Raw genomic sequence first — 24,309 nt, forward strand, 5'->3', positions numbered from 1 at the left:
ACAATACAAATTCACACATACCCATCCACACACAGCGGGCTTCAATATTCCCCTAATGTACTGATGTATGTGCGTGTGTGTGTGTGCCTGTGGAATGTGTGCAGAGTGGCGCAAAATATAGCCAACCTTTTATGACGCTAGTGGTTGGTTCCGCTTTTTGACGGTTTCATCCATGAATAGGAAAATTGCAATGAAAAATTTGTTTATTGGAAGGTGAGGGAAATACGGTTTAATGCTCACGGTCACTGAAATGGGGGTCAAGGAAAAACAGTTCATTCAATATTGTATAAGCATCGGTTACAAATTTTGATATTATTGGCAGTCAAGAATCAAATATGATTATTCTATAATTCGTAGCTATAGTAGCCTATAATAAAATAGTCTTAGTTTAACATTTTCATCAGTTCTATCTCAAAACAGATGGTAAAATAATGTATTTAACACATGTTTATAGTAGGAGTAATCTTATCTCAATAGTTGTACGTGACATATTTGGGAAAATGATAATAACAACCAGCACCCAGCACTAAAATTAAAATTGGCATTATAAACAGTTCAAACTTTTTCACTTTAGTTTTTTTGTAATTGTACCGGTATTTTGTTATTAAAAAGCAGCTATCAAAGATTTAATTGCAGCTGGTGGTCTACATACATTTAGACTAATGAAACTTAATGTAAACATCTGTTGAATTGATTTACATCACAATATGTTAAAAAAACTTTATCAACTGTTAAAATCACATTTTGTGCACAACTACACCTTCTTTTTATGGATATTTTTTGTGAAAAGTAGCATTAAAGCTTTCATTTTCATGGTTTTACCATAACTCAACCGATTGCATGTGCCCATGTTTTGCAATCAGCACAGCAAATATATCATAAAAAGACGTGCACAAAAATATGCGGCAACACACAGTCAACAGCACCAGAGCATATTCAGTTTTGCGTACAAAATCGAATGTGAATTGTTGTTTTCGAGTAGCTGAAGGTGTATTTTCCACCTGACTGGCAGCGTTCCCAGCGCGAAAACCATTGCAGCGTGCGGAAAGTTTCATTAAGAGGCACGGGTGCTGTTGTTCCAGTTTTACCCCAATATTCTCTAGAGCGCGAGAGAAAGTGCAAAGAAGATAGCAAACAGCGGAAGCGGGAAGCGCACGGCACCCCAAACCAATGCATCGTCGTGTAGCGGGTCACGCGAGACCGGGTTGGATTACGTAAGTCGGTTCCAAACCTGCCAGCTCGCCAGCGGGGGCTTTAGTTGCCCGGTGCAACACGCTCACCGTCGAAGGACGAAAATCAGATACGTGTTTTAAATTTACATGACTGCTACACTGCAACCCTTCCGATGCCGATGGGAACGTTGCGAAGGAAACAAAAAAAAGGAAGTAAACGAACTACCACACTGCTCATTGTCCGTTTGGCGTACGGAATTGGGTGGAAAATTGTACTTCGGGTACCATGTCACAGGTATGCTCTCCTGCTTTTTTCCATCAGGCTCTCTTTATTTCTCCCCCTCTCTCTCTCTCTCTCTCTCTCTCTCTCTCTCTCTCTCTCTTTCTCTTTCCCTCCCTTTCTCTCTCATTTGCATTTACTCGCTTTGTAACGATGCTTTAGTGTTGGTCGTTTTATAAATTTAGTCACAACCCTTCCTCCGCCCCAACCGGAAGTAATAGGAAGGTACGGCAGAAGCGACTCGGTGATATTTTTAAGGCTGCACTCCTGCCACGACTTAACGTGAGTGTGTTCGTGTGGCAAGATGGGCGAGAATGGACTGCGGTGCAGATTTAGCTAGCTAGTAACCACCGCAGGTCGGCCAAAATGGTGAAGGCGGGAAGGAAACTAAAATAAATCAGATTTTATTACGAAACACGAATATGGCGGCAGCCAATTAAACTCTGCCCGTGAAAAGGGGTTTTTTCCACTAAAAGCCCCCCAACACGGGCGACACATGGGCAGTGCGGTCAGCCGGTTCGTTACGGCGAGTGACCATGCTGCTTATACTGCACCACATATATGTATGTACGTGTGTGAGAGCGGTTGCTTGCAATGTGTGACGCACGCAGCAAAAGTGATGTTGCAAAAAAAAAAAAAAAAATGGCGCGTAAAGGTCGGCAATGGTGGCCGCTTAGTACGGACGGTGCCGCTCGTTAGTTTAAAGTGAAAGAAAAATTAGTGCCCAAGCGGCGGCGGCCAAAACAAGGTACGGTAGTAGAGGGAGCGTGGAATAACTGGAGAAAACGCTATTTACATACATTAATACAAATTATACAATTAAAGGACAACATAATTAAATTTTCACTCTAATGAATGTGTCCGCTCTGGTCCGTCATGTGTCATATGCTACGGGGTTTGGGTTTGCGCGAATCGCCAAGCAAACGCTCGGTCCGGTTTAGCAAGGTGCGAATGGGCTTTGGAGAAACCGCATCATTTTACTGCCTTTTTGCCTTTATTAGTATCGTGCTGCGATGATGTGGAATGGCACGTGGACACACACATATGAAAATGGAAACATAATTTGCACGAAATGGAACTACTCATTACACAGTTGCAGTATGTTTGTGATGTATTTTTTGCACAATGTTTTGTACTTTTTTTCAGAGGCCCATTAACTAGTGTGTGGAATGTAATAATGGATAAGTTTTACCTTTTTTTGTTATAACTATGACACTCGATATTGTACATTAAAACGTTCAAATGCATTTCCATCATTTAGTTATAGTGATATGCTCTCTTACCTACAGTAAATGCCTTTCATGAATTGTCGTTAAATTATCTTTTGTATCCAATAAAGCTATGATAACCATGACACAAAAACCACTGAAATTTTGAGTTTCTAGTATATTTCCCTTAGGATTAGTTCATGCAATTTCGATTAGAGCCCGGGAAATGAATTCCATAGTGATCTTGTCTAGCTTTTTCAATTGCAAAAATATCATAGGCCTATTTCATATTTAAAATGTTGTATAACCGAATCATCCTAACGATTTTCAGTTTATAATTGTGTGCTCGTGAGTATTTGAAGCATAATTCATTGCCTCACAGCCTAGTTAAGCTCACGACCTGACCACTTGTCACTTGTCACTCATAGCGGCTGGTTGTGCTTTCTCACTCTGCTATTTCCAAGTTGATTTTTACCGCGATTTTTCGGTTTCTTGGTTAAGTGCTTGAACTGTTTTAGTTCGGTTAATTTGCACTCGCGCGTTCACGTATCACAAATTTGTGCGGCACCTGTGAATTGTACGGTTCAACAAATAAACATTGCGATCCGCCTGCGGTTGTTTTGACCACTCATTGTGCAGTTGAACTTTGCGCTATTTTGCGATGGCGTCCGTGATCTGTAAGAAATGTGAAGGTGCTATTAGCAACGATCCAATTCCGTGCTTCGGTCTGTGTGAACACTATTACCACGATAAGTGCATTGGACTTTCAACCCCGCTCCTGCGTGATTTTAAGAAGTCACAAAATCTATTCTGGGCTTGCGCGGATTGTGCTCAGCGTTTGCGGGCCGTTGACACTTTACGCTTTTCGCACGGCCTTTCTCGTGATGCTGCCTACCTGTTGGAATCGTTGCAGTCCGATTTCCGCGATACCTCACGTTCTGTGCAGGCGACATCAGCTGGCTTGCGACTCGAACTTTCCTCTTCACTGGATTGTTTTAGAAACGAGATAGCTTTGATGAAACAGGAATCAGCATCATCAATTCGTTCCGTGAAAGATTTCATCGACTCACTTACTGCTTCTCACTCAATGGAACGCAACTACTCACAGGCTCCACTACTCACAACGCTTGATGAAGTTAAGCATGGCATCAAGGGGCTTGATCTCATGCACCGTGAGTTTCTCACTTCCTTCAACTCACTAATGAACAAGCTCAACTCTCATCTTGCCACGCATACTACTACATCGAGTGCTCACCATTCCGCGATTCCTGCTACGCACTCAACGACCACGAATCCAGTTGCGGCCTCTAAGCTCACCCATCAAGCTGTTGGTGAGAATCCTTCTAAACGCCGATTGATGGATCGCTCTCCCGACTCGTCGCCTACCAATACCGTTACACGCGCTATGCTGTCATCGGGTACAGGGTTGTCCTACAACAATATTACGACCGTTCCTGAACGCCCACCCCGTACTTGGGTCTTTATCTCCCGTATTGCTCCTGATACTCCGATTGAAGCGATCCGTGAAATGGCCTGTTCCAACATAGGGACAGACGACATCTTGGTATACAGCCTTGTACGACGCGACCGGGATCTTTCTACGCTCTCCTACGTATCTTTTAAAATTGGTGTACCGGATTCGCACCGGGCTATTGCTTTGGCTGCTTCAACCTGGCCTCGCGGGATCACTTTTAAGGAGTTCATCAACCTTAATCCCCGCTCCGTCAATGTTTGGCGACCCACTACTGCAGCATCCCATGCACCTTCTGCGCCTGTTACCCGTGAATCGGATCACCATTCATCGCCACCTTCTATCAACCACACGACACAACTGCGAAACGCTGATTTCACTATTTCGCCCGATCATGGTCCTATGAGCTTGCCTTATACGCAGTACTTTCAGCAAGCGTAAACCGGCTGATCCGGCTGAAGATTTTCATGAACTACCGACTTTACCCGAATTGATGGAAGCTAACCCTGCATCTAATACACACAATCCGTCCGACTCTCTTCCGCCGTTAATAACTTGCAGCGAGAGCACTCCCGGCGCATCTCGCTCTCTCATTCCTTCGATCGATCGACTAAACATCTACTATCAAAACGTAAGAGGATTGCGCACAAAACTAGACGAGTTACGCCTCTCTCTATCTGAGCTTGATATGGATGTGTTGGTGTTAACTGAAACATGGCTCGATGGTTCAATTCCGTCCTCTCTTATCTCGGAGGATGCGTATGTCATCTATCGCTGCGACCGAAATTCTCTCAACAGTAACCGTTGCCGTGGTGGTGGTGTACTCATTGCCTGCTCTTCCGTGCTGAACACGTCAACTTTATCACTGCCGTTCGACTCGCTGGAGTCTGTTTGGACAATTGTTAAGCTTCAAAACCTTGCGATTGTTAAGCTTCAAACCACCCGATTTGCGTTCTTCCGAAGTAGTCCTTGACGATTTACATGAGAGTGTTAGTTTCGTTGCTGGCAAACTTAAACCAAATGATCTTATGGTGTTACTTGGTGATTTTAATTCACCATCACTCTCCTGGCAACCGTCGGCATCGTGCGTTAATCAGTTCATTCCTACTGGTGTATCTCGTGAAAATGTTTCTCTGCTTGATGGAATGTCGGTAAACGGTTTGCTGCAATTATCCGGCATAAAAAATATACGCGGAAGACAATTAGATCTTCTATTTGCCAATGCTGGCTTCTTGGAATGCTGCTCCCCCGTCATAGCTTCACCTGTTCCACTCGTCGCGCTAGACAATCATCATCCTGCTCTTGAGACAAGCGTGCTCCTTACGCACTCTCGCCCTGCACCCTCCCAACGAATACCTACGGCTCGTATGTTCAATTTTAGAAAATTGGACTACCAAAAGCTTCATCGTATATTAGCCGATACCGATTGGTCCTTTATTAATGCTGACTGTGACATTAATCAAGCTGTAGCAGCGTTTACTAATGTAATCACTTCCGCCTTCCCTTCCTGCTGTCCTCTCCTTAAACCCGCTCCTAATCCTAAGTGGTCGAACAGAGCTTTACGTCTATTAAAATCGGACAAAAACCGCGCTCAACGCGCCTACCGTTTAAATAATACTTTACACAATCTTTGTGTATATAAATATGCGGCTAAGGCTTATCGTCTTCTTAATCGCCATCTGTATCGTCGCTACGTTCGGCGTCTTCAAATGCGCTTCACTATTGATCCTGGGTCATTCTTTCGTTTTGCGAACTCTCGGCGAGGCTCTGCTAGCCTTCCATCCACCCTGTTTCTTGATCTGTCCTCTGCTACGTCCAATCCTGATATATGTAACCTATTTGCCAAACATTTCTCTAGTGTATTTGTCGATCCTAGTACTTTTAAGGTTCCTTTGGACGTGGGCTTGTCTTACACGCCCTCTGATGTGATATCATGTAATTCAGTCGTTGTAAGTGAAAGCCTAGTAAAATCCGCTTTATCCAAACTTAAAACTTCGTTTTCACCAGGCCCCGATGGCATCCCTGCCTGTGTTTTGAAAAAATGTGGCAATACCCTCACTCCTATTCTCACTCGTCTTTTTTCTCGCTCGCTTAGTGTAGGGATTTTTCCTAGTCAATGGAAACTAGCTTGGCTTGTTCCCATTTATAAGAAAGGTGACCGCACACTAGCATCAAACTACAGAGGCATTTCTATTATTTGTGCGTGTTCTAAAATCCTCGAGTCAATTGTCCATTTATCTGTAATGCCTTGTGTAAAAAATTATATTTCTACGGAACAACACGGCTTTATGCCCAATCGCTCAGTGTCCACCAACCTAATGTGTTTTTTGTCTTCTCTATATCACTATCTGTCTAGTGGTAAGCAAGTAGACACTATCTATACCGATTTCAAAGCGGCATTTGACAGTATACCTCTATCATTACTTGTTGCTAAGCTTCGAAAACTAGGTTTCGGTGGCTCTATATTGCCGTGGTTCAACTCCTATCTTGAGAATCGTTCATATGCAGTTAAAATCTGTGGCTCTTTCTCTGAATGCTTTCTTAGTTCTTCGGGAGTCCCTCAAGGTAGTGTCCTTAGTCCCTTACTGTTCATTCTCTTCCTCAATGACTGTACTTCGATCCTTCCTCCTAACGGCTTCTTGCTATATGCGGATGACGTTAAAATTTTTCTTCCTGTATCTTCTACAGCTGATTGTCTAGTCCTTCAATCCTGGCTCTGTAAATTCTCTACATGGTGTGCTTCTAACGGTTTAGTCCTGTGTCCTCAAAAATGTTCCGTCTTGTCTTTCTTCCGATCTTCTACAAGTATAACTCATGCTTATAGTGTCTGTGATGCCCCTATTCCCCGTGCGTCCTTGTCTAAGGATCTTGGCGTCTTCTTTGACCCGAGTCTTTCTTTCAAGGAGCACACGGACTATGTCATCAACAAGGCCAACAAAAGTCTTGGTTATATTTGTCGCATGTCCACTGAAATTCGTGATCCCTTTTGTCTTAAGTCCCTTTATTGTTGTTGGGTCCGTTCCGTACTGGAATATGCCTGTGTCATCTGGTCTCCTGTCCAACTATCTCTGCTCCAAAGGATTGAGAGGATCCAGAGACGTTTTACAAGGATCGTATTTCGTAGGTCGCTGGGTCATCACTCTATTCCGCTTCCTTCGTATGAGGCCTTGCCAGTTCCTTTATTAGGCCTTGCCAAGTTGGAGCACCGCTTCTCGGTCGCTCAGGCTTCTTTCGTCGCTGGCATATTGCTCAATACGATTGATACCCCTTCACTTCTGTCGCGCTTACATTTGTATGCACCTTGTCGCACCTTACGTTATCGTTTTCGTCTCCAGTTACCTATATGTCGTACACGTTTTGCTCGCAATGAGCCTTTTGTAAGAGCTATGTCGTCTTTTAATAGTACTTATGATCTGTTCGATTTCAACATATCCTATCCTGTCTACCGATCCCGTCTTCGCTCCTTTTCCGTACCATAAACTCCTTCCAACTCCTTCGTGAATAATTGTTATACTATAGTCAGTAAGCACTATTGCTGTAACCCAACGTGGCCGAGCAAATAATAAAATAAAATAAATAAATAAAAATAAATAAATATAAATATTTGGACAATCATGTAATTTAATAATATGTAATGTAATGTATGTAATGTAATCTGTAATGTAATTATAATGTAATAATCTGAAGAGTTTAGTTCCAAAACAACAACGTTTTGATTGTGACATATGGACGATGAAAGAGCAGAATACGGTCGATTATAATGCAATAAACCAACAAAATGTATACAAAATAGCGAGTTCAAGACACTTAAGATTTTGTTTATTTGTGATTCAAGCCAAACTGTTAGTATTTTTTTACAAAATCGCTCGATACATACATTTTTCTAATAAGATTTTGAATTGGGAACTATTCAACCTTAAATATGAATTTCGATTACATTTACTATACTAAACATAAACAAACTGTCTTTAATAATTGCTTGCTTTAAAAAAATGTTTACTTATTTTAATTAAATATATAAATTTTTTTCACATAATTGCCTTTATTTTGTTTTAATGAAGAAAGATAACAAAGGGAAAAATACTGATAAAGTCATAGAGATATTTATAAAGCTCGTAAAATTTTAACTGAGCGGAAGTGTCCAACTGACTTGTACCATATGTTTTCGATAGTTTGGAGTCTTTCGCATGAAATTTTTATATGAATATGTCCAGTATCAATTTTGAAGTTTGTGGAATGAATTTACTCCCAAAAATGGCTGAGCCGTTGAAATAATAGGAACTTGAGTCTCCAACATAAAAGGGCATCAATGTTATTAATAAAAAAATCAGCTCCATTACTTTTCATTTTTGCTTAATGAAAAAGTCCAATATCGAATAAGCGACGAGCGTGAAACACATTTCGTGGCTAACCATTTCGATGAGAATTAAATCCCGCTGAATGCTTCAATATAAACACCAATAAAAACTTTCCCTTTTTCGGTACGGCACAGGTGATAATTTTAATACACCCGCCAATCGAGTCAACTCTGCGCCGAGTGAAATTGCAAAAAAAAAAAAGAGAAAAGAAAGCGTAAAAAAGCACATCCGCACGCCAACCATTCCACGACCGTAAGCTATCACACGAAGGGTAGCGTTTAATTTTTATGCGCAAAACGATCCGCCCGAAACGGGCAAACAAGAAGTTGGCAGAAAATCAAGCATGTTGGCAGCACAATCTCTGTCATTGTTTTTTCTTCTCTGTTTCACCATGCGCCTAGCGGAAAACAAACGCGTCCTGCTCCTTCCGCGAGCGCCCGCGAAACTTGTGACGGCAAAAATTAACATTAAATTTCTGCAACCCTTGTTGCCCGGGCAGCATCGTCATAAAGATAAAGCATGCCGGAGCAGCATTTTGCGCGTTCGCATGGGTGTGTGTGTGTGTGTGTATGGGTGAGGTGCCCTTTGTATCCAACGATCATGCTCACGTTCATCTCCCCATCTTGCATCTTGCACCGTTGTCTGCAAGTCTTTAAACTCTTGCTCGCTAAGTTGTGCACACTCGCCCACCCGCTCGGGCTATAACCCCTTTCTCGCGTCGCCAGAAATAAATGCCGCACGATGATGACGAAGATGAAAGAGGTCGTTTGCCGACGAAACTTGACTTCATAAAGTTCGTTATGAAAATCGAGCCGCTCACTGTTTACTTTATCATCTTGCGCGGGATCTTCCGCCGGTTTGCGTTGACTTTGGGGAGCCTATTTCCGGGGCACCGGGTTTCTTGTGGTCGGTCGGAGGTTTTATGGTGCCCACGGTGGCAGCGCAGGAGGACGGAGGTCGGCGCGCGCGGATGTAGAGGAAGGTTTGTCGGAAATGAACCTTAGGTCTTGAGAAAGATTTCCCGATTTGTTGAATTTGGTAGCCGTGTTTTTGCCTGTCCCTTTGGAGGCCGACGGATTTTTGCGCCTTTGCCGCACTTTATTATGCGTTTTAGCGTGAGCGGAGCGGGTCGGGTGAAATCGCGGGGAGTGCGAGGTTAATGATGGCCGCTTTCTACCGAGTGCGCTACCATGCGATGCCCCTGCCACAGCTTGTGTAGAGCGCCATTTATCTTTGCGCAACCCCGTTTCCCGGTGCTTTGCGAGCGTTTTGTTTTCCAAGAGTCAACTCAAAGTCCTAAGCGTGCCAATCATTAGCGTCTTATGCAGTCGGCGTTTGCAGAGCAGAGAAACTTTACCAAGTCAAGTGCAGCTTGATACTACGACTCATCAAGATGTGATATGTGGGTGTGTGATGGGTGGAGTCGATATAAAATCGGCTACACTGATCGATGCAACACGCTTCAAGTTTGACCTCGTTGACAGGAAAGGTTACTCGTGTTAGATGTTTACTTAACTCCGACACCGGATGCAGTTGTGGGGCGATGCGGGTGGCGCGCACGCGAACGTAGCTGTTACGCTGTTCCAGCCCGCCGGAAGCGATGGCAAAGCTATTTTAAGCGTAAGGCGGCAATTAAAACGAATAATATAAAACCATCCGCACGTGGGGCTGGTCGTCGACCGTTTTGTCGGCTCGCATAGAGGGCACAGATATGTTGGCTCAAGCTTCCCCACTGTTGCTGCTGCTTCTGTTAGTGACGCAGTGCTTGGATGGGGCGGATTGTAGCACCATCACCACCCAACGGCCAGCGCCGCGCCGGGACGGGCAATATCCTCCGCCAGAGACTCTTGCCTTTCTGCGACCACTGGGCAAGCTGTGCCTGCAGGAGACGGGTGTTAGCCCGGAGGCGGTTAAGCGATTCAGTGACGCCGATCCGTTCGACGATAATCGTGCGCTCAAGTGCTACATGGACTGTATGTTCCGAGTAACGAACGTGACCGATGATCGCGGTGAGCTGCACATGGGCAAGCTGCTCGAACATGTGCCGACAGAGTTTGAAGACATTGCACTGCGAATGGGCGTGAGGTGTACTCGGCCCAAGGGCAAGGATGTGTGCGAACGGGCGTTCTGGTTTCACAAGTGCTGGAAAACGTCGGACCCTGTGGTAGGAAAGCTTTTGGGACCGTGAGTGCGAGGATTGAGGCCCATTTTTAATGGCGACACATTTGCAACCTCTTTTTGCAGCACTACTATCTGGTGTGAGAAGCGACAAAAGTCAACCGGGTTTGTTGTGTTGACCCATTAAGTAAGTATCTAGCTACATTAAGACACACGCTGTTGCCTGCTGAATGCCTGCCTGCTGACCATTATACATCGGCACTCAAAACACAAGTGTGTGTGTGCGTGTCTCTGCGATCTGAGGATGGATGGTCACGAATGCGCCACATCGTACAGCAATCAATCAATCAATGTACAACGTCCCGGCAGGGTGCGCAGAATGGAAGTACAAGTTCAACGTGACCGTTTTTATGATTGATTCTTGAATAAACAGTAAGCACAACCGTTTAGTTCTTTGCAGCCGTGTTGGTGTTGTTGGCGGTGGTTAGGACAAAGAAAGAACGTTTGTACTTCGTTTCGAAGTTGCACCCGGTTTGTTTGTTTGTAAATCAATTGTGCAATCGTTCGCAACTTTCGCTCCGACACAAAGAACTTCGTCTAGCACCAGCCACAGGCACAGGTACGGAGCACATTCTAGGGCGACAGACGAGCGGCATGCAAGCAGCGCTCTTCGGTGAACCGGTTGTTTTGCAGCTTACTGTTAGCGTGTCGCTGCTAATGCCTCTCTTGTGCATGGAAATTTCCATTTTCCAGTCAACAAACTTTTTCTTTTGCGGAAATTTCTTCTAAGGTACACGGTTGATGTACTGCAACGTGTCTGGTTCCCCGTGTGGTGCGACGGTGTGGGTTTATGGCGTGGTGCAGCTGAATATGGAACGCTGTCTGTTTAATTGAAGAAGCTTGAAGCTTTAATCGTTTCAAGCATTCGAGGCGATATGTTTGAAACGATAACTTGAAGCAACAAAACAAAAAATGAACCAATTTGAAGTGTACTTTATGATTCTTTTTTAACGTTCACGTGCTGTACAATTCTCACGCTAAGCAAGAGTCAATGTGAAGCACCGAAGCATTTTCCTGTCTTCAATGGTACTGCTTGTCCAGTGTGGTGTTTATGCTGTTGCAGTATATTGCTTTTGTGAGAGAACGCAAGGTGGAAAAGTGTAGTATCATTCATAAGAATGATGGCAAAATAGGTTGAACTTAAGACATGGGTTAATGATTTAAGAACAGATTTAACATGACAATTTGAGTTGAAATCGATATTGGAAAATATCTCTTAATGCAGTATAAAGTGAGACACTTTATCTTTTTATAAAATCTTTTTAACGTTTGTTTCAAAATGGTTTTACAGTTGGATTATATTTGTTGATGAATTGACACATAAAAAAGACTGCTTAAAATTAATGTTATTTAGCAAATTGTTTATGTTGTTTATTTTGTTATAGTTCAGATTTTAATAACATTACTTATAAAGGTAACTGGTATTTCGATTTCAGCTGGAATGGACACAGTAATGACAAGCTGAAAAAACGATGGTAGCAGACAAACTGCATTAAAACCGCAAGGCAACATCATGAAACACAGATAACTATACATAAACTTTGCCAAATACGAACCAGAAAGTTCAACTACAGAAAGTTCAATCCTTTGCTCTGCATTCAACCCTGCTTAGTTGAGTGAAACCAAGGCCACTCCAGTGCGAGCACTAATTTGGTCTACATTTTATCACGATACTTTGTCAATTAAGAGTTTGAAGCGGCCCTCGCTTGGACATTACACCGACCTGTCCTGCCCCGGTATAGCTTATTTCCGACACGGCAAACTTCCGCACGGTACGACCAAATTTGAGATGCACAGAAAATTGCACCCGGTAAGGGTATAGAACAGTGCACTCCTTAAAAGTTTTCGATAACTCTTGCTTCCGAAGCAGTTGCAACCATGTGTATGTGTATGTGTAGTTAGTTGTTTGGCGAGAATCGGCATCAAAATAGGTGATAGTGCTACAGAACAGAGGAGGAAAAATTCAAAACATTAAACAAACCGCAACTGGTAGTCGAAGCTGCCCTTTGCCCTTGTAATAATTACGATCACTAACTTCCGGTTCCGTTTCCTTCCAGCATCGATGATGTGAATAGGCACGTTCGCACGCATCTGCAATCGGCCCGGTCGATTTGTTGCATTTGGCGAGCACTTTCAGCGCGATCGAGTTGAACTGCTTCGGTATGGCGTGGTAAACATCGATCAGATCGAGCTCGCCGTTCGGACGGGTAACGTTGTGCAGGCGGAACATACAGTACATGTAGCATTGCAGTTCGTGCGATGCCTGCACCGATTGTGGACTATTGAATTGTTCAATTTGCTCGTCGGTGGTTCCGGTTTCGCGCAGACACTCGGAACGAAATTGCCCCATTTGCTGCAGTAGCTCCGGGGACAGAGAATTTGGAACGTTTGCACTAACAGTTGCCATCAGGCAGATGGATGTAGCTACAACAATAGTCAACATGTTATGCTTTAATCTCACCAGTTGAGATGCCTAGTTACAACTGAGAGGTAAAGAGGTGATGTCCAGCCACAGCGCCACTGTCATGAAATGAACTTCACAAATTAATTACAGAATGTTAGCTTGAGTACAGCAAAGGGGAAAGGTGGATGATTGATGGGTTAGAAAATATTGGATGGCGTCAGTGCAATTAACCAGTGACGCATCGGAAACATATTGATTATTTTTAATTATTGACTTTGCATCACAAAGTCAGCACATTTTCGCTCTCTTTTCTTTTTCACAGATATACAACAAGCAGAGTACTATTTATATTCGGTTAAATCTTTTGATTTACATTCATTTTGCTTCTAGCATAGTTTCTAACCTGTTTCAAAAGTGTTTCTGAAAAGTGTGGCAAGCATGTTTGTTACTATTTTTATTCCAAATAATTTCAAAAGGTTTGTAATTATTACAATGTTACAAATTATGTTTCACTCTAGATATTCCACTTCCTAGTAACTTTCGTTCGAATCTGCTTCCGCAATAGACATATCAACTAACTTTCTCCATCGAACAAACTTTCCAATAATGTTCACCTTTTCACCTCCAGTGCTCAAATGGTGTGAGATATGTATTTTAGAGCTTTCCTATACACACTCACACGTACACAGTAAATATATCCACATACACCCGAACGTAAAGCGCTAAAGTCGCCGACAAGGGCCAACAACGCTGGGCAGTAAATCATTGCGAACTCAATTTCATCGCAAACTGACCCCTTTTCTCAATTAATTGCACAGTAGTTTTCGGTGCAAAGTTACTCGTTAAAGCCCTTCGAGCGGTTTTTGGCAAAGATAGGGCAGGCAAACGAGCGCGATGGGAGGGTACATTTGTTGGCAAGCGGTTATGAAACGAGCGAACATTGTTCCAGAAAGAAATCTGTCCTAACCTCAATTTATGATCAGACGACTATGTGCGTTCGATAAGGGGGCTTCTGCGGGTAGAAATTTAATGCAGCTCGCCTGCACACTGGTGAAGCGCAATAAAGTTAGCCATCTACTTGTGCCGTAAAGTTAGCCCACGTGATCTGCAGTGTTGATCCAGAGGCAGCGAACAGGCCTTGATATTGGTTTCGGTAAGGGATGGTGAAGTCTAACAAATTCGCAAGCTCTGACCAAGGTTCATGGCAAGCGGGATCATCAACGTTGAGCGCATCGAATATTCATTTAGCCATTTTCGTCGAATCATAGGCATGCGAAATTGCAAGAATTGGCATACAAAATCGGAGCGGGATGGTACTGTTATTGTGGCATGGAGTATCCGAACGGCTCACGGCAGATGGCAAAATTTTTGCGGCGAACGCATGTGAAGTCGCTGGAGCCATACCAACCGCACCGAAGGTGGCTGCGATTGCCTCACTTTAATGGCTTTGCATGTAGGAAAGCTAGTCAGCCATGTACGACTGTGCCAGGTAGTGCGAAGAATAGTCTGCCGATCGAAACATTGAACCGTTCGGTGAGTTATATTGACCAACGGATTCGACCGATGAATAATGGAGGCACCGAAATGGACATGTACAAACGCACGCACAAAGCACGTGCTGTATTGGTGATTAAAATTGAAAGTATAGTGCTTTCAGTGGTTGGTTCAGGGTTTCCCCTCTTCCTGGGCGTACAGTGCCGATGGCGTCGTTGCACGTCTGGCATTTGGCGGGACCGGTACAAACTTTTCATCGGAAATCAATCAATTACGAGCTGAAGCCTCGAATGGCTGCGTGTAGCAGGCTCATCACCGAGCTTGTCTCTGGAGCTAGCGGTTCGTTGCGTTGACCGTTCACTTACCTCCGCGGACCTCACAGGTAAGCACCAGGTTGTCGTCCTCCTGCAGTGGCCCGATCGCACCGGTCACGTCCAGCCCGGACGCGTCGTACACGAGTATCTGATGCGGTGGCACTGAAAGAGATAGACACACGAAATTAGTGGATGTCTTACTGCTGGGTTGGGCATGGGAGCAGAGACGCCGTACCGCAAAGGACACACAACGCACACCGGTGTCGTGTGGTTGCGTGACGCATTTCGGCCAATCAATCATCTGGAGGCGGTTTCGAAGGTTTTTCGTTTTCGTTTGGCTTTATTAGCCGGATGTTGGTCGGGAGTTGGATGAAAATTGATTGCGTTTGAAAATGCGGCTGGGCTAGAGATCTTAGCAAAATTGGCAATCAGTTGGACTTTTAATCGATCGAGCCTATCTTAAGTACTTTTGAGTCATAGGGATTTGAGCACAAAACCGAATTTTGTAATGTCCAGGTCACACGAGGCGTGAAATTAAAAAGTTTAGGCCATATGTCGTTTAGTTTCAATACATGAATCTTAGATCTTAGTTAAATTGGCAATCAGTTGGACTTTTAATCGATCGAGCCTACCTTAAGTACTTATGAGTCATAGGGATTTGAGAACAAAATCGAATTTTGTAATGCCTAGGTCACACAAGGCGTGAACTTAAAAAGTTTAGGCCATACATTTCAAGCGTAAAATAGGTAGCGCCAATGGGATGAGGTTTAGTTTCAATACATGAATAGCAATCGTAACGATAATCAGGAATAAATATAAGCTATGTTACATTGGGTGCGTCCTCTTCCAATGCGCAGGTTATGGTCGCATCGCGTAGCAGTGCGCGAAAGTCAAATTGAGACTTGTAATTCAGTAGTTCAGAGAGTATGATTTAGCTGATACTTTTTATTTTTAAGAGAAGGCTGGCCTGTCAGATGGCAGAAGATATTGATTGTTTATTCGAATAATTTTTAGTCTATAACCAGGAGCATATTATACGACCAGGAATTCAACTTCATAATAATTCTACTATAGAATGCATGTAGTTCATTCTAAAATAAAATAATTCTTAATTAAAAACATACTTTGAATATCTTCTTGAAGCATTTGACAACAAAATAATTGTTTTCAATAGCAAAAAGACTTTAAACTTCGATCAAGAATAAATGAAAGAGAGTAAATTTTCTTCTTCTTTTACCTCTTAAAATCAATGTTGGGCATGCGTTTGATTTGGGAAAGTAACAGAAAAGGATGTTCACAAATAAACCTCAGAAGCTAAGATTGCCAACAGAAGAACCACCTGTACCAATGTGCGATATAAACGCACCATCAGAACCGCCCAGCCTTTGTACTGTAATTGGATGTTTGCTGTGTACAGTCAGGCGAAAAGACCGGGAGCTCCAATAAATATAAGTAACTCTTCCTCTTGCAGCGACTTTTTGTAAAAAGTTCATCCACCAAAACAAACTGACCTTTTCGTGGCGCGTTCCGGGGGCTGCTTTCGCTCCGAACCATTCCCACTTCCTGCCCGGCCGGAACGTTTCGTTTATCAGATCGAATGTAAACATTCATTTCCTGTTTGCACTGCATTATTGTCTGGGCAGAAGTGAATTAAACTTGGCTCGATTTGCGCGTTTGACAAGAGCACGCGCGGTCGGAGTTTGTTTTCGCGACCGGGGGAGCGGGAGCAGAACGTTTAAAGTGTCGTGCAGGAAATTGTTTGAATTCCATTACGGGGCACTTGCAGCAAAGTGGGCAAACCGGGAATGCTATCCCCAACCCGGCGGGCGCTGGTTGGAGCGCTTGTTACACGCCGGATGGGCTGTGTTTTACGCTTTCGTTTAATCGTTCGAATGGATGTGCAAATAGGCACATGACCGGGGAGAGGGGATGAAAAAAGTGCCCCCTTTTTTGTGCACAATGCCACTTGAACGGAGGGATTGGGATAATGTTTCGCTGTTTGATTAAAAGAAAGAGGCTTCCACGGCCACACACAATCGCCCGGTAATGCAACGTGAAAAAATGGGGCTTTATTTTGCTTATGCAAAGAGCGTCTGTAAATTATGCAAACGGGCTAACATTATGATGTTGATTGGTTGGACGAGGTACATGCACCGTTGAAGAAGGACCCAAAACAAAACCAAAAGGGCTGTGTACAAAAATAGCAATCCCAAACATTTTCGACCATCACTTCGGGTAAGCAAGTGAGGGGTGTTTACTTCCCTTTTGTTTTCGCTCCTCCTTTTTGAATACGAAAAACATTGTGTTAAAAATACTTCCCCACGAAAAATTTACACCCCACCACATCATTTGCTCTCTTAAGCTTATGATTTTACAGACACACTCACTCACACAAGTACCTGTTCGGCCAATAGAACCATTTTGACAAAAGCGCACTTCTCACGGGGACGCATTTGGTGTAATGGTTGGCAGTGTCTGTCTGGAGTAAGCATAATGTACGAACTGTTTTCTCGAGCATGAGCAATTTTCTCAATTGGAAAAGTTTGTCCACCAAAAAACAAAAACATAGAAAACAAACAAAGTCGTGTTAGTCTCCGCAGCATAGCGAAGCGGTGCAATTTACTCTGTTTCGTTTGAGGTTGCTGATTGCTTTTTTGTGTTGGCTTTACAACGTACATGGTAAGACTAACACGAAGCGGAGGCGTCGCATTTGTAATCATAAATAGTTCATGGCTGTTTGCCGAGCTACAAAGAATATCAAGTACTGCATCTCCCAGGCGCTTGATGCTGAATTTGCATTTTTATAGCTTTTTAACATCGTATGAAATTAATTGGCAACGGTGTGTACACACATACACCTGCACAAAGTTAGATGCTTTTTTTCGTGGTGTTGCGGTCCTTTTTTCTGGGGAACGGATTAGCTGGGTGGTGGGTCGAAAACTTACCGGTTACGGTTAGGTTGATGCGATGATTTCTTGTGGGCGAGTTCTGGAAATCCACCCGGCACCGGTACACCTGCGAAACGGCACCACGTAAAAAAGGTTAACAGAGCAAGAGAAGAAGAAGAAGAGGAAGAAAACACTATTAGTAAACGGAAGCAAACACACAAAGTTGAAAGTTTAGCTACAGAGCAACGCAGCGCCTGAAATCTCTCCACCGAGGATTAGGAACTTGGTACGAGCTTTGGGGATTTGTGCAACGGAACACTCCGTACCGAAAATGGAGGAAAGCAAAGGAAGAAAGCAATACAAAATAGAAAAAAAACTGTATACACTTACCCCTTCGTCATCAAGCTGGATGTTGTCCACGCTGAGGGCGGCCGGTTTCGAGATCGTCACGAAGTACGCCCTCGGTCCGAAGGCGCTCGTTTCCGACCAGTAGAGGGCCTTGGAGAATTGTCTCCCCCGAACGTCGTAGCTGTGTTTGGCCAGCATCAGGAAATGGTTGCACAAAAAGAGAGAGAGAGAGAGAGAGAGATGGAGATAGAATGAGAGAGAAAAAAAGTTTGGTTAATTAAAATTTTCATAAACTTCCACCTGTGTCCTCCCCTTTCCTAGACCATGGGTCTCCAGAGGCGTGCGTTTGTATGTGTGAGTTTGAGTGGTATACCAGGCACTCACTGGAATCTGTAGGCGTTGGGCTCAAGAGAGCTAAACTGTAGCTCGGGTTTACGCTTGCTAGGTACGCGTGTTTCTTGTTTTTCAGCCACCGCTTTGCCAAGGACAAACAATAGACGATGTGCGTACGCAGCCAGGTTCGAATATGACAAGGCCGAACCGCGCTCAACTGCGATGCCCGATTTCCCACGAAGACTTGGTTCCCAGCGGAGCGATAATGTTGAAAAAGTTTTAATTATCATCGGTTTCGTGGTAACAGGGGGGGGAGGGGGGGGTCTCGCTTTTACCTTCTCAGGCTCATTCTCCATCTTCAATTACCTCCCCCCCTACCCCTTACACCAACCGGAAATGGTACGGTTCGCGCGAAAGCCTCGTGGTTGTGCGTTATAATTAGCTTCTGAGGTGCGGTCCCGTGCACCGCTCCCCTTTGCCAATGCAACCTTCTTTGTTTGTGTTTGTGTGCGGAAAGGTGCAGGAGGAAACGGCTCAAATCCAAACGCGAGACGTGAGTGTCAACAACGACCGCCAAAGACACAAACAAACAGCTTTGTTTCTCTAAACCATCGCAACCATCGTCCCTGAATTGGGATTGGGGCAACAGGGAAACGCGAACACGATGACATTGAAGCGATGAAGCGAAACCGCATTAATGTCAGGCTGTCTACCCCTCTCCCTGTTTCTGTATCACCGTACCAAGAGAGGATCTTCTACTACCCCTCACATCCCATCCTTCACCTCATCCCGAGTGCTGTATAACGCGTGGTAGGTGAAGATAAACACCTTTCACCATTTGTCGCCAGATTGTTTATGCTTTGCAGCGGATTACCGGAGATTGTGTCGGTCGAAACAACGGTCCGAAGGGTACATCACCCGGGGACCCCCAAAACATCCCCGATCCCCTCATCGCTCACTCCTGGTCGAACGCCCGTCCACACTTTTCGCCTTCGTTGCTACATTATGCCTAGATTTCGCACGGACGCAAGATGGATTCGGATTTTGTAGGGTGGATTTTTGCGCTGACCCAAAAGCTAACCTTCGGTACACGTCCATACGAACGGTCCATCTTTGGGTGCATGGGTGTGTTGGGCGTTTGAGCTAGATTGTACCGTCCCGAGTTGAGAAGGAAAAGCAAGGGGGATCAGAAAGCAGGCAGCCAATTTCCCGCCGGAAGTGGAGCCACAAGGATGACAAGGATATTAAAATAAATTTCACGACACCTTTTGGCCCTCATTTGTCTTTTTGTTGCCGTGCAGCCGGTTTCTGCAATCAGAGCAGATTTTTCGTTTTTGGTGGGCTGTGCGCATTTGGAAAATGACATTTCCTATGCCGACCGGTAACACGCTGGCTGACCACGGCTGGCTTCGGTAGGTTGCGGTGAAGCAGGTGGCTATAATCCCACTTCACATAGGTACCGCTGGGAGGGAAAATCTCCGCAGATGGGACGAGCCTTTCGACATTTCGATACGCGGCAGACCTTTGCCAATTGTGCGTAAATCTTTCACCTACTCTCGGTGTCATCGTGCGTGTTTCGGTTGTATGTTTGGAGGGTTTGGAAATTTAGGTGTCCACATTATTATTACTATTATTTTTGGGAAAGAATTAAACGCATGACATGTTCCAAGGAATCCCTCAATGAAATGATTTTTAAGCAATTTTTATTGAAATTCTAATACAAAACGGCTGAATACTGAATAGTTGGTTGCTCCGCTTGATGTTCCCTGCGTGCTTTTCTCACCGCGTGAATAAAAATACTGACGAAACTTTAGTAACAGCTCACGCTCGGCTTCCCAACAGTCGTAAGCAAATTCAGTAATCAGCCACAATATTACCCGTTCCGTTCCATTACAAATTACCTCGATTTCAAAGGATCATCATTTACCCAAAGTGCTCGAAGCGTAACGGGAACCGTTTAGGCGACAGTTCTCATTTGCCTCGTCTTGCGGGGATGTTCCCTCTCTTACTCTCTCTTCGCTGTGCTCATCGTCTTAAGCCATCCTATGCGCGGCAAAAAAAGGTAAATGGCTTACAAGTGTCCTTCAATCAGTACGCTTAAAGCAGCCCATTCGCTGATTGCGTCAATCTATTGGATCGGATTTTTCTACCCGTCATTTTCCTGCCTCTTTCTTCCCTTCATCCCTACACTTCCGTCGGCGGGTAGGGGTGGTGGTGATGATGGTTTCGGTACCGTTTTCCATGGCTATCAAATGCGGCATCCTTTTACAGACACCTAGAGGATTGCGTGGACGAACGTTTGTGCGTTCGCAGCGAGAACAACATAAAAAACCCGAGAAAACAGTTCATTCGCATCCCGAAACCGACTCGCCACTCCTTAATAAGGACTGAACAACCAAGGCTTTCGAGGTTCATTATTAACTGCCCACTTTTGTAGTGCGTTTTGTTCGGAAGGGGGTATTTTTGTACAAAAAAAATGTGAAAACCAAGCCGAACGGTTTCTTCCCAGCGTGACCATTCCTTTGCGAAAAGCGAAAAGAAGGAACACTTTATTCGTTGGCAAAGGAAAGTGGAACAAAACAAAAAAAGACACCACCAAACACCGAGGAACAGTGGGGGAAACAAAATCAGCCAGCGCAAAACGTTTTCAACAAAACCCATCCAATTTCCGCTCATTCCATTTGCCATCAAACGTTTTGCCCGGCCGTTTGCAGGAAGCGAAACGGAAGGGTGGGTTGGGGCTTCGCTCCGCTCGTCGGCGTTATTCGGGCACGCCGAATTTGAGCCACCAGCCAGTGCCACAGATGGGCGAGCAAAAGCGTACGAAAGGAGCGGTAAAGTGAAGAACCATACAAACCTCCTGGAAGGTGGGCTTCCACTGTCTATGAAGAAGCACCTTTTATAAGATTTTTTTGTTGTTGCTCCTTTTGCTCGTCTCTCTCTCTCTCTCTCTCTCTCTCTCGCTCTCTCTCTTTCTCTCTCTCTCTAGATGGAGCGGCTGTCATGTATTGGGAACGGTACACCATGGCTGCGCTTGTACGATGGTTTGAAATGGTTTGATGTTGAAGGAGGGAATAGGAAGCGTCTTTAAGGTGGTGCCATCCGCTCGGAATGATGAAAAGCGAAAGCCGATTCCAGATGAAAGCGGTAAGCGAAGAGCAGAGCGCGGGAAAGCAAAATTGGAGAGAAAGGGCTACAAATTGAAAGAAACTTTTAGGGAAAAAGCCAACCCAGCAAGCTCAGCTGAAACACTACGGCCTTCTCGATTGGGGTTGTTGGTAGGGTGGGCCTTGATTTTGGATCATTGTTAACGCAAATTAAGGAAATTAAAAGCAGGTGGATGTGGGCGGACAACGGGAAATCCGATAATGGTCCAAAAGGAATGGAAGGAGGGCGAGAGGGAAACATAAAGAGAAGAAGACCGAGAGGGTCTGGACAAGCAAAAAAGGTTGGATCTTTATGCAATGATTGAGTAAAAATCAGCCAAATTTCAAAGAGGTTCGGGGGGGGGGGGGGGATAAAGATGGTTCGAAAACCTTAACGTTGGCATGTTTTTGTATTTTCGTACAATCCTTATCATCACACCACAAAAGAAAACGTGTGTGACGTTAAGAGTGCTACTTCTGGCATCTTACCCAACATTTTGCCGACTGAGTTGTTCGGGTGAAGAACCCAAGAAAAACTGCCTAGCCGTAGGGCGATCCCGAAAAAACCCACGATCGGACCCGTTCGATAGGCCGGCTGTTTATCAGTGACTGAGTGCGTGTGAGCAAAATTTATCGCACTTGAAAGTTGCACAGCGATAGTAGGATGAAGAGAAGGAGGCTGTGGTTGGTCGGAGTTGCTCGGGACAGATTTCTAGCACGTGCAGGTACGGACATGTAAGTCGTCCACCAAACCCGCAGGGAATAGGGGAAAATCTCACATCGGCCAAGCGGAAAACTGAAAGCTTTTGGCGCGCCAGTTTTCTGCCCTTGTCTTTCGAGAGGCTATCCTACTTCTGTTCGGCCCAAAACGGGTTCCCCCTTTTATCTGGTCTTGAGCAACCGACATTGTTGTTTACTACTCGCATCTCGTTTCGCATCGCTTCTGCCTTGGAAGGTGGTATGAGAGTGGTATCACCTTACCGGTCCGAGCAGGGTGTGCTGGTGCAATTTGATCTTCCCAATCGGGGCAGAAGACATGGGATTAGGGATAAATGTTCCTATTTATATTCCAAATTGACAATATAATATCAATAATCCTTTGGAGTGTGCCCCTTCCGGAGGTTATGTCATCACTCGGATAGGGTCAGGAAAGAAGACACTGGCATGGGGCTGCTGGAGGGTAGATTGTGCTCTTAAAAAGCGCCATAAATGATCCGTTACGTAAGAAAATGCCCCCCTATAAATCATGCATGTAGGGGTTGGAAATCTTGGGGAGTGCTTTTTTGGGGAGTGGGAACCATGTGACCATTGAATGGTGTGCGAAGCATACTGGTACATGGAAATGATTATGGAGTGTCATCGTAGAATAATTGCTTATCATGCACTCTAGCTCGTTAGGTAGGGTTGTGTATTACGGAAAGAATTTACCAATGTGTAGCACTCTTCCTACGAATAGCAATTATGTCTTACTCCTAAAGTGGGTTTAGAATTGTTTTACTGTTGTCGGACTACTTAAGAATTTACATCCAACACGTTAGCTCGGCAGGATCAAACAATCAATCAACAAAAGCGCTTCTTCGCTAGCACAAGAAGCTTTTGAGTCATAATATTTATCAAATCATCTCAAACTGCAGCCGGAATAGAAACGGCCCGTACCCTTCTAATGGAAACAAACCATTCGCCCGGGACGAGAAGACGTAACTCGTTGCCCGCCAGCAAGATACCAGTCGTTGGCGTGAACATTTTCGATTTCCTTTTCCACCGCGCATCGGAAATCCGTGAACCCAACGGATACCATCGGCAGGGTGGTGGTGGTGGTGGTGGTGGAAGAGAGGCAGCTGAAAACAGAAATGCTTTTACTGCCCCGATCGGAAGATGGAAGAGGTTAAAGTGTCTTGTTTCGGTGTTGGCGGGTAGCGCAAGATCCCTCGCCGGGTTCCCCGGTTACCGGTTACGTGACCATGTCGGTACGGTTTCGCGCTAGGGGAAAAGCGGAGAACGATAGCAAATAGAGAAACGCAAAAAAGGATCTAGAGCAAAAAAAAACACACACACACTCATACAAACCCTTTCAATATTGGTTGCATGGTGCGGGTGCGGGTACGGTTCTGTGCGCTCAAGTTTGTCAATAGACATAAATTTCCGGAAATTCTTAACATTTCGGGCACGCCGGGTCCCGCTGGGTCCCAGGGGATGGTTGGGCATTGCGCAGCGTTGGTGAAAGAGGGAGAGGGGGAGGGTAAAGCGTAAGATAAAACGACCAACTTGCGAGATCGGTTGGAAGAAGGCAAAAGGTGCTTGCTGCATGCCGAACACGGGCAAGGGTTTTATCGATTTGGATAAATTTTTACCGGCACAAAATGTCATTTGTTTGCTGAGGGCCAACGTTTGCGGGATAGCGAAAAATATGAGCGCATGAGCTAATAATTCCACATCGGGATCATAAATCTGCTAGCTTTACGGTAGCGTACAATCATTATTGTATTGCAAAGTATACGTCTATTCCATCCAGAAAAGCGTCACCTTTTTGTACAAATATTGGAAATATGAAACGTTCATTAGTATGCTGATGTTGAGTTGCGAATTGGTTTGGGGATTTGTGTTAAAAAGTAATTCATTTCCGGCACACCGGTGTTGGGTGTAGTGTAATTACTGTCGAGCAAAATTGCACTTTACAAATTATGCACCACCGTACACGAAACATCCAATCAAAAA

At 44.5% G+C, this 24,309-nt stretch overlaps 3 protein-coding genes across 5 annotated transcripts in view; 1 reads left to right on the plus strand and 2 right to left on the minus strand.

Moving 5' to 3' along the window:
- Positions 1-24,309, minus strand: part of LOC1279738 (uncharacterized) — a 135,910-nt gene that overhangs the window by 46,561 nt on the left and 65,040 nt on the right. For all 3 annotated transcript variants that reach the window (XM_061643513.1, XM_061643511.1, XM_061643512.1), the window contains exons 4-6: positions 18,158-18,296; positions 17,825-17,894; positions 14,931-15,041 (exon numbers count right to left, since the gene is read on the minus strand). In XM_061643513.1, coding sequence (XP_061499497.1) covers positions 14,931-15,041; positions 17,825-17,894; positions 18,158-18,296 — 320 coding nt within the window. The remainder of the gene's footprint in view (positions 1-14,930; positions 15,042-17,824; positions 17,895-18,157; positions 18,297-24,309) is intronic.
- On the plus strand, positions 10,144-11,056 carry LOC1279782 (pheromone-binding protein-related protein 6). Its single transcript, XM_319532.4, has 2 exons — positions 10,144-10,653; positions 10,734-11,056. The coding sequence occupies exons 1-2, from the start codon at positions 10,201-10,203 to the stop codon at positions 10,749-10,751; spliced, it is 471 nt and encodes a 156-aa protein (XP_319532.4). The 5' UTR covers positions 10,144-10,200; the 3' UTR covers positions 10,752-11,056.
- Positions 12,023-13,848, minus strand: LOC1279783 (pheromone-binding protein-related protein 6). The gene is made up of 2 exons (XM_001231180.3): positions 12,703-13,848; positions 12,023-12,607 (listed from the first exon to the last, which is right to left on the minus strand). The coding sequence occupies exons 1-2, from the start codon at positions 13,108-13,110 to the stop codon at positions 12,590-12,592; spliced, it is 426 nt and encodes a 141-aa protein (XP_001231181.3). The 5' UTR covers positions 13,111-13,848; the 3' UTR covers positions 12,023-12,589.

This window comes from Anopheles gambiae, chromosome 2 (assembly GCF_943734735.2).
Source record: "Anopheles gambiae chromosome 2, idAnoGambNW_F1_1, whole genome shotgun sequence".
NCBI classification, from domain to species: Eukaryota; Metazoa; Arthropoda; class Insecta; order Diptera; family Culicidae; genus Anopheles; species Anopheles gambiae.

Excerpts from the sequence above, each read along its gene's own strand:
- LOC1279782 (XM_319532.4), top strand. The coding sequence starts at position 10,201 with ATGTTGGCTCAAGCTTCCCCACTGTTGCTGCTGCTTCTGTTAGTGACG.
- LOC1279783 (XM_001231180.3), bottom strand. The coding sequence starts at position 13,110 with ATGTTGACTATTGTTGTAGCTACATCCATCTGCCTGATGGCAACTGTT.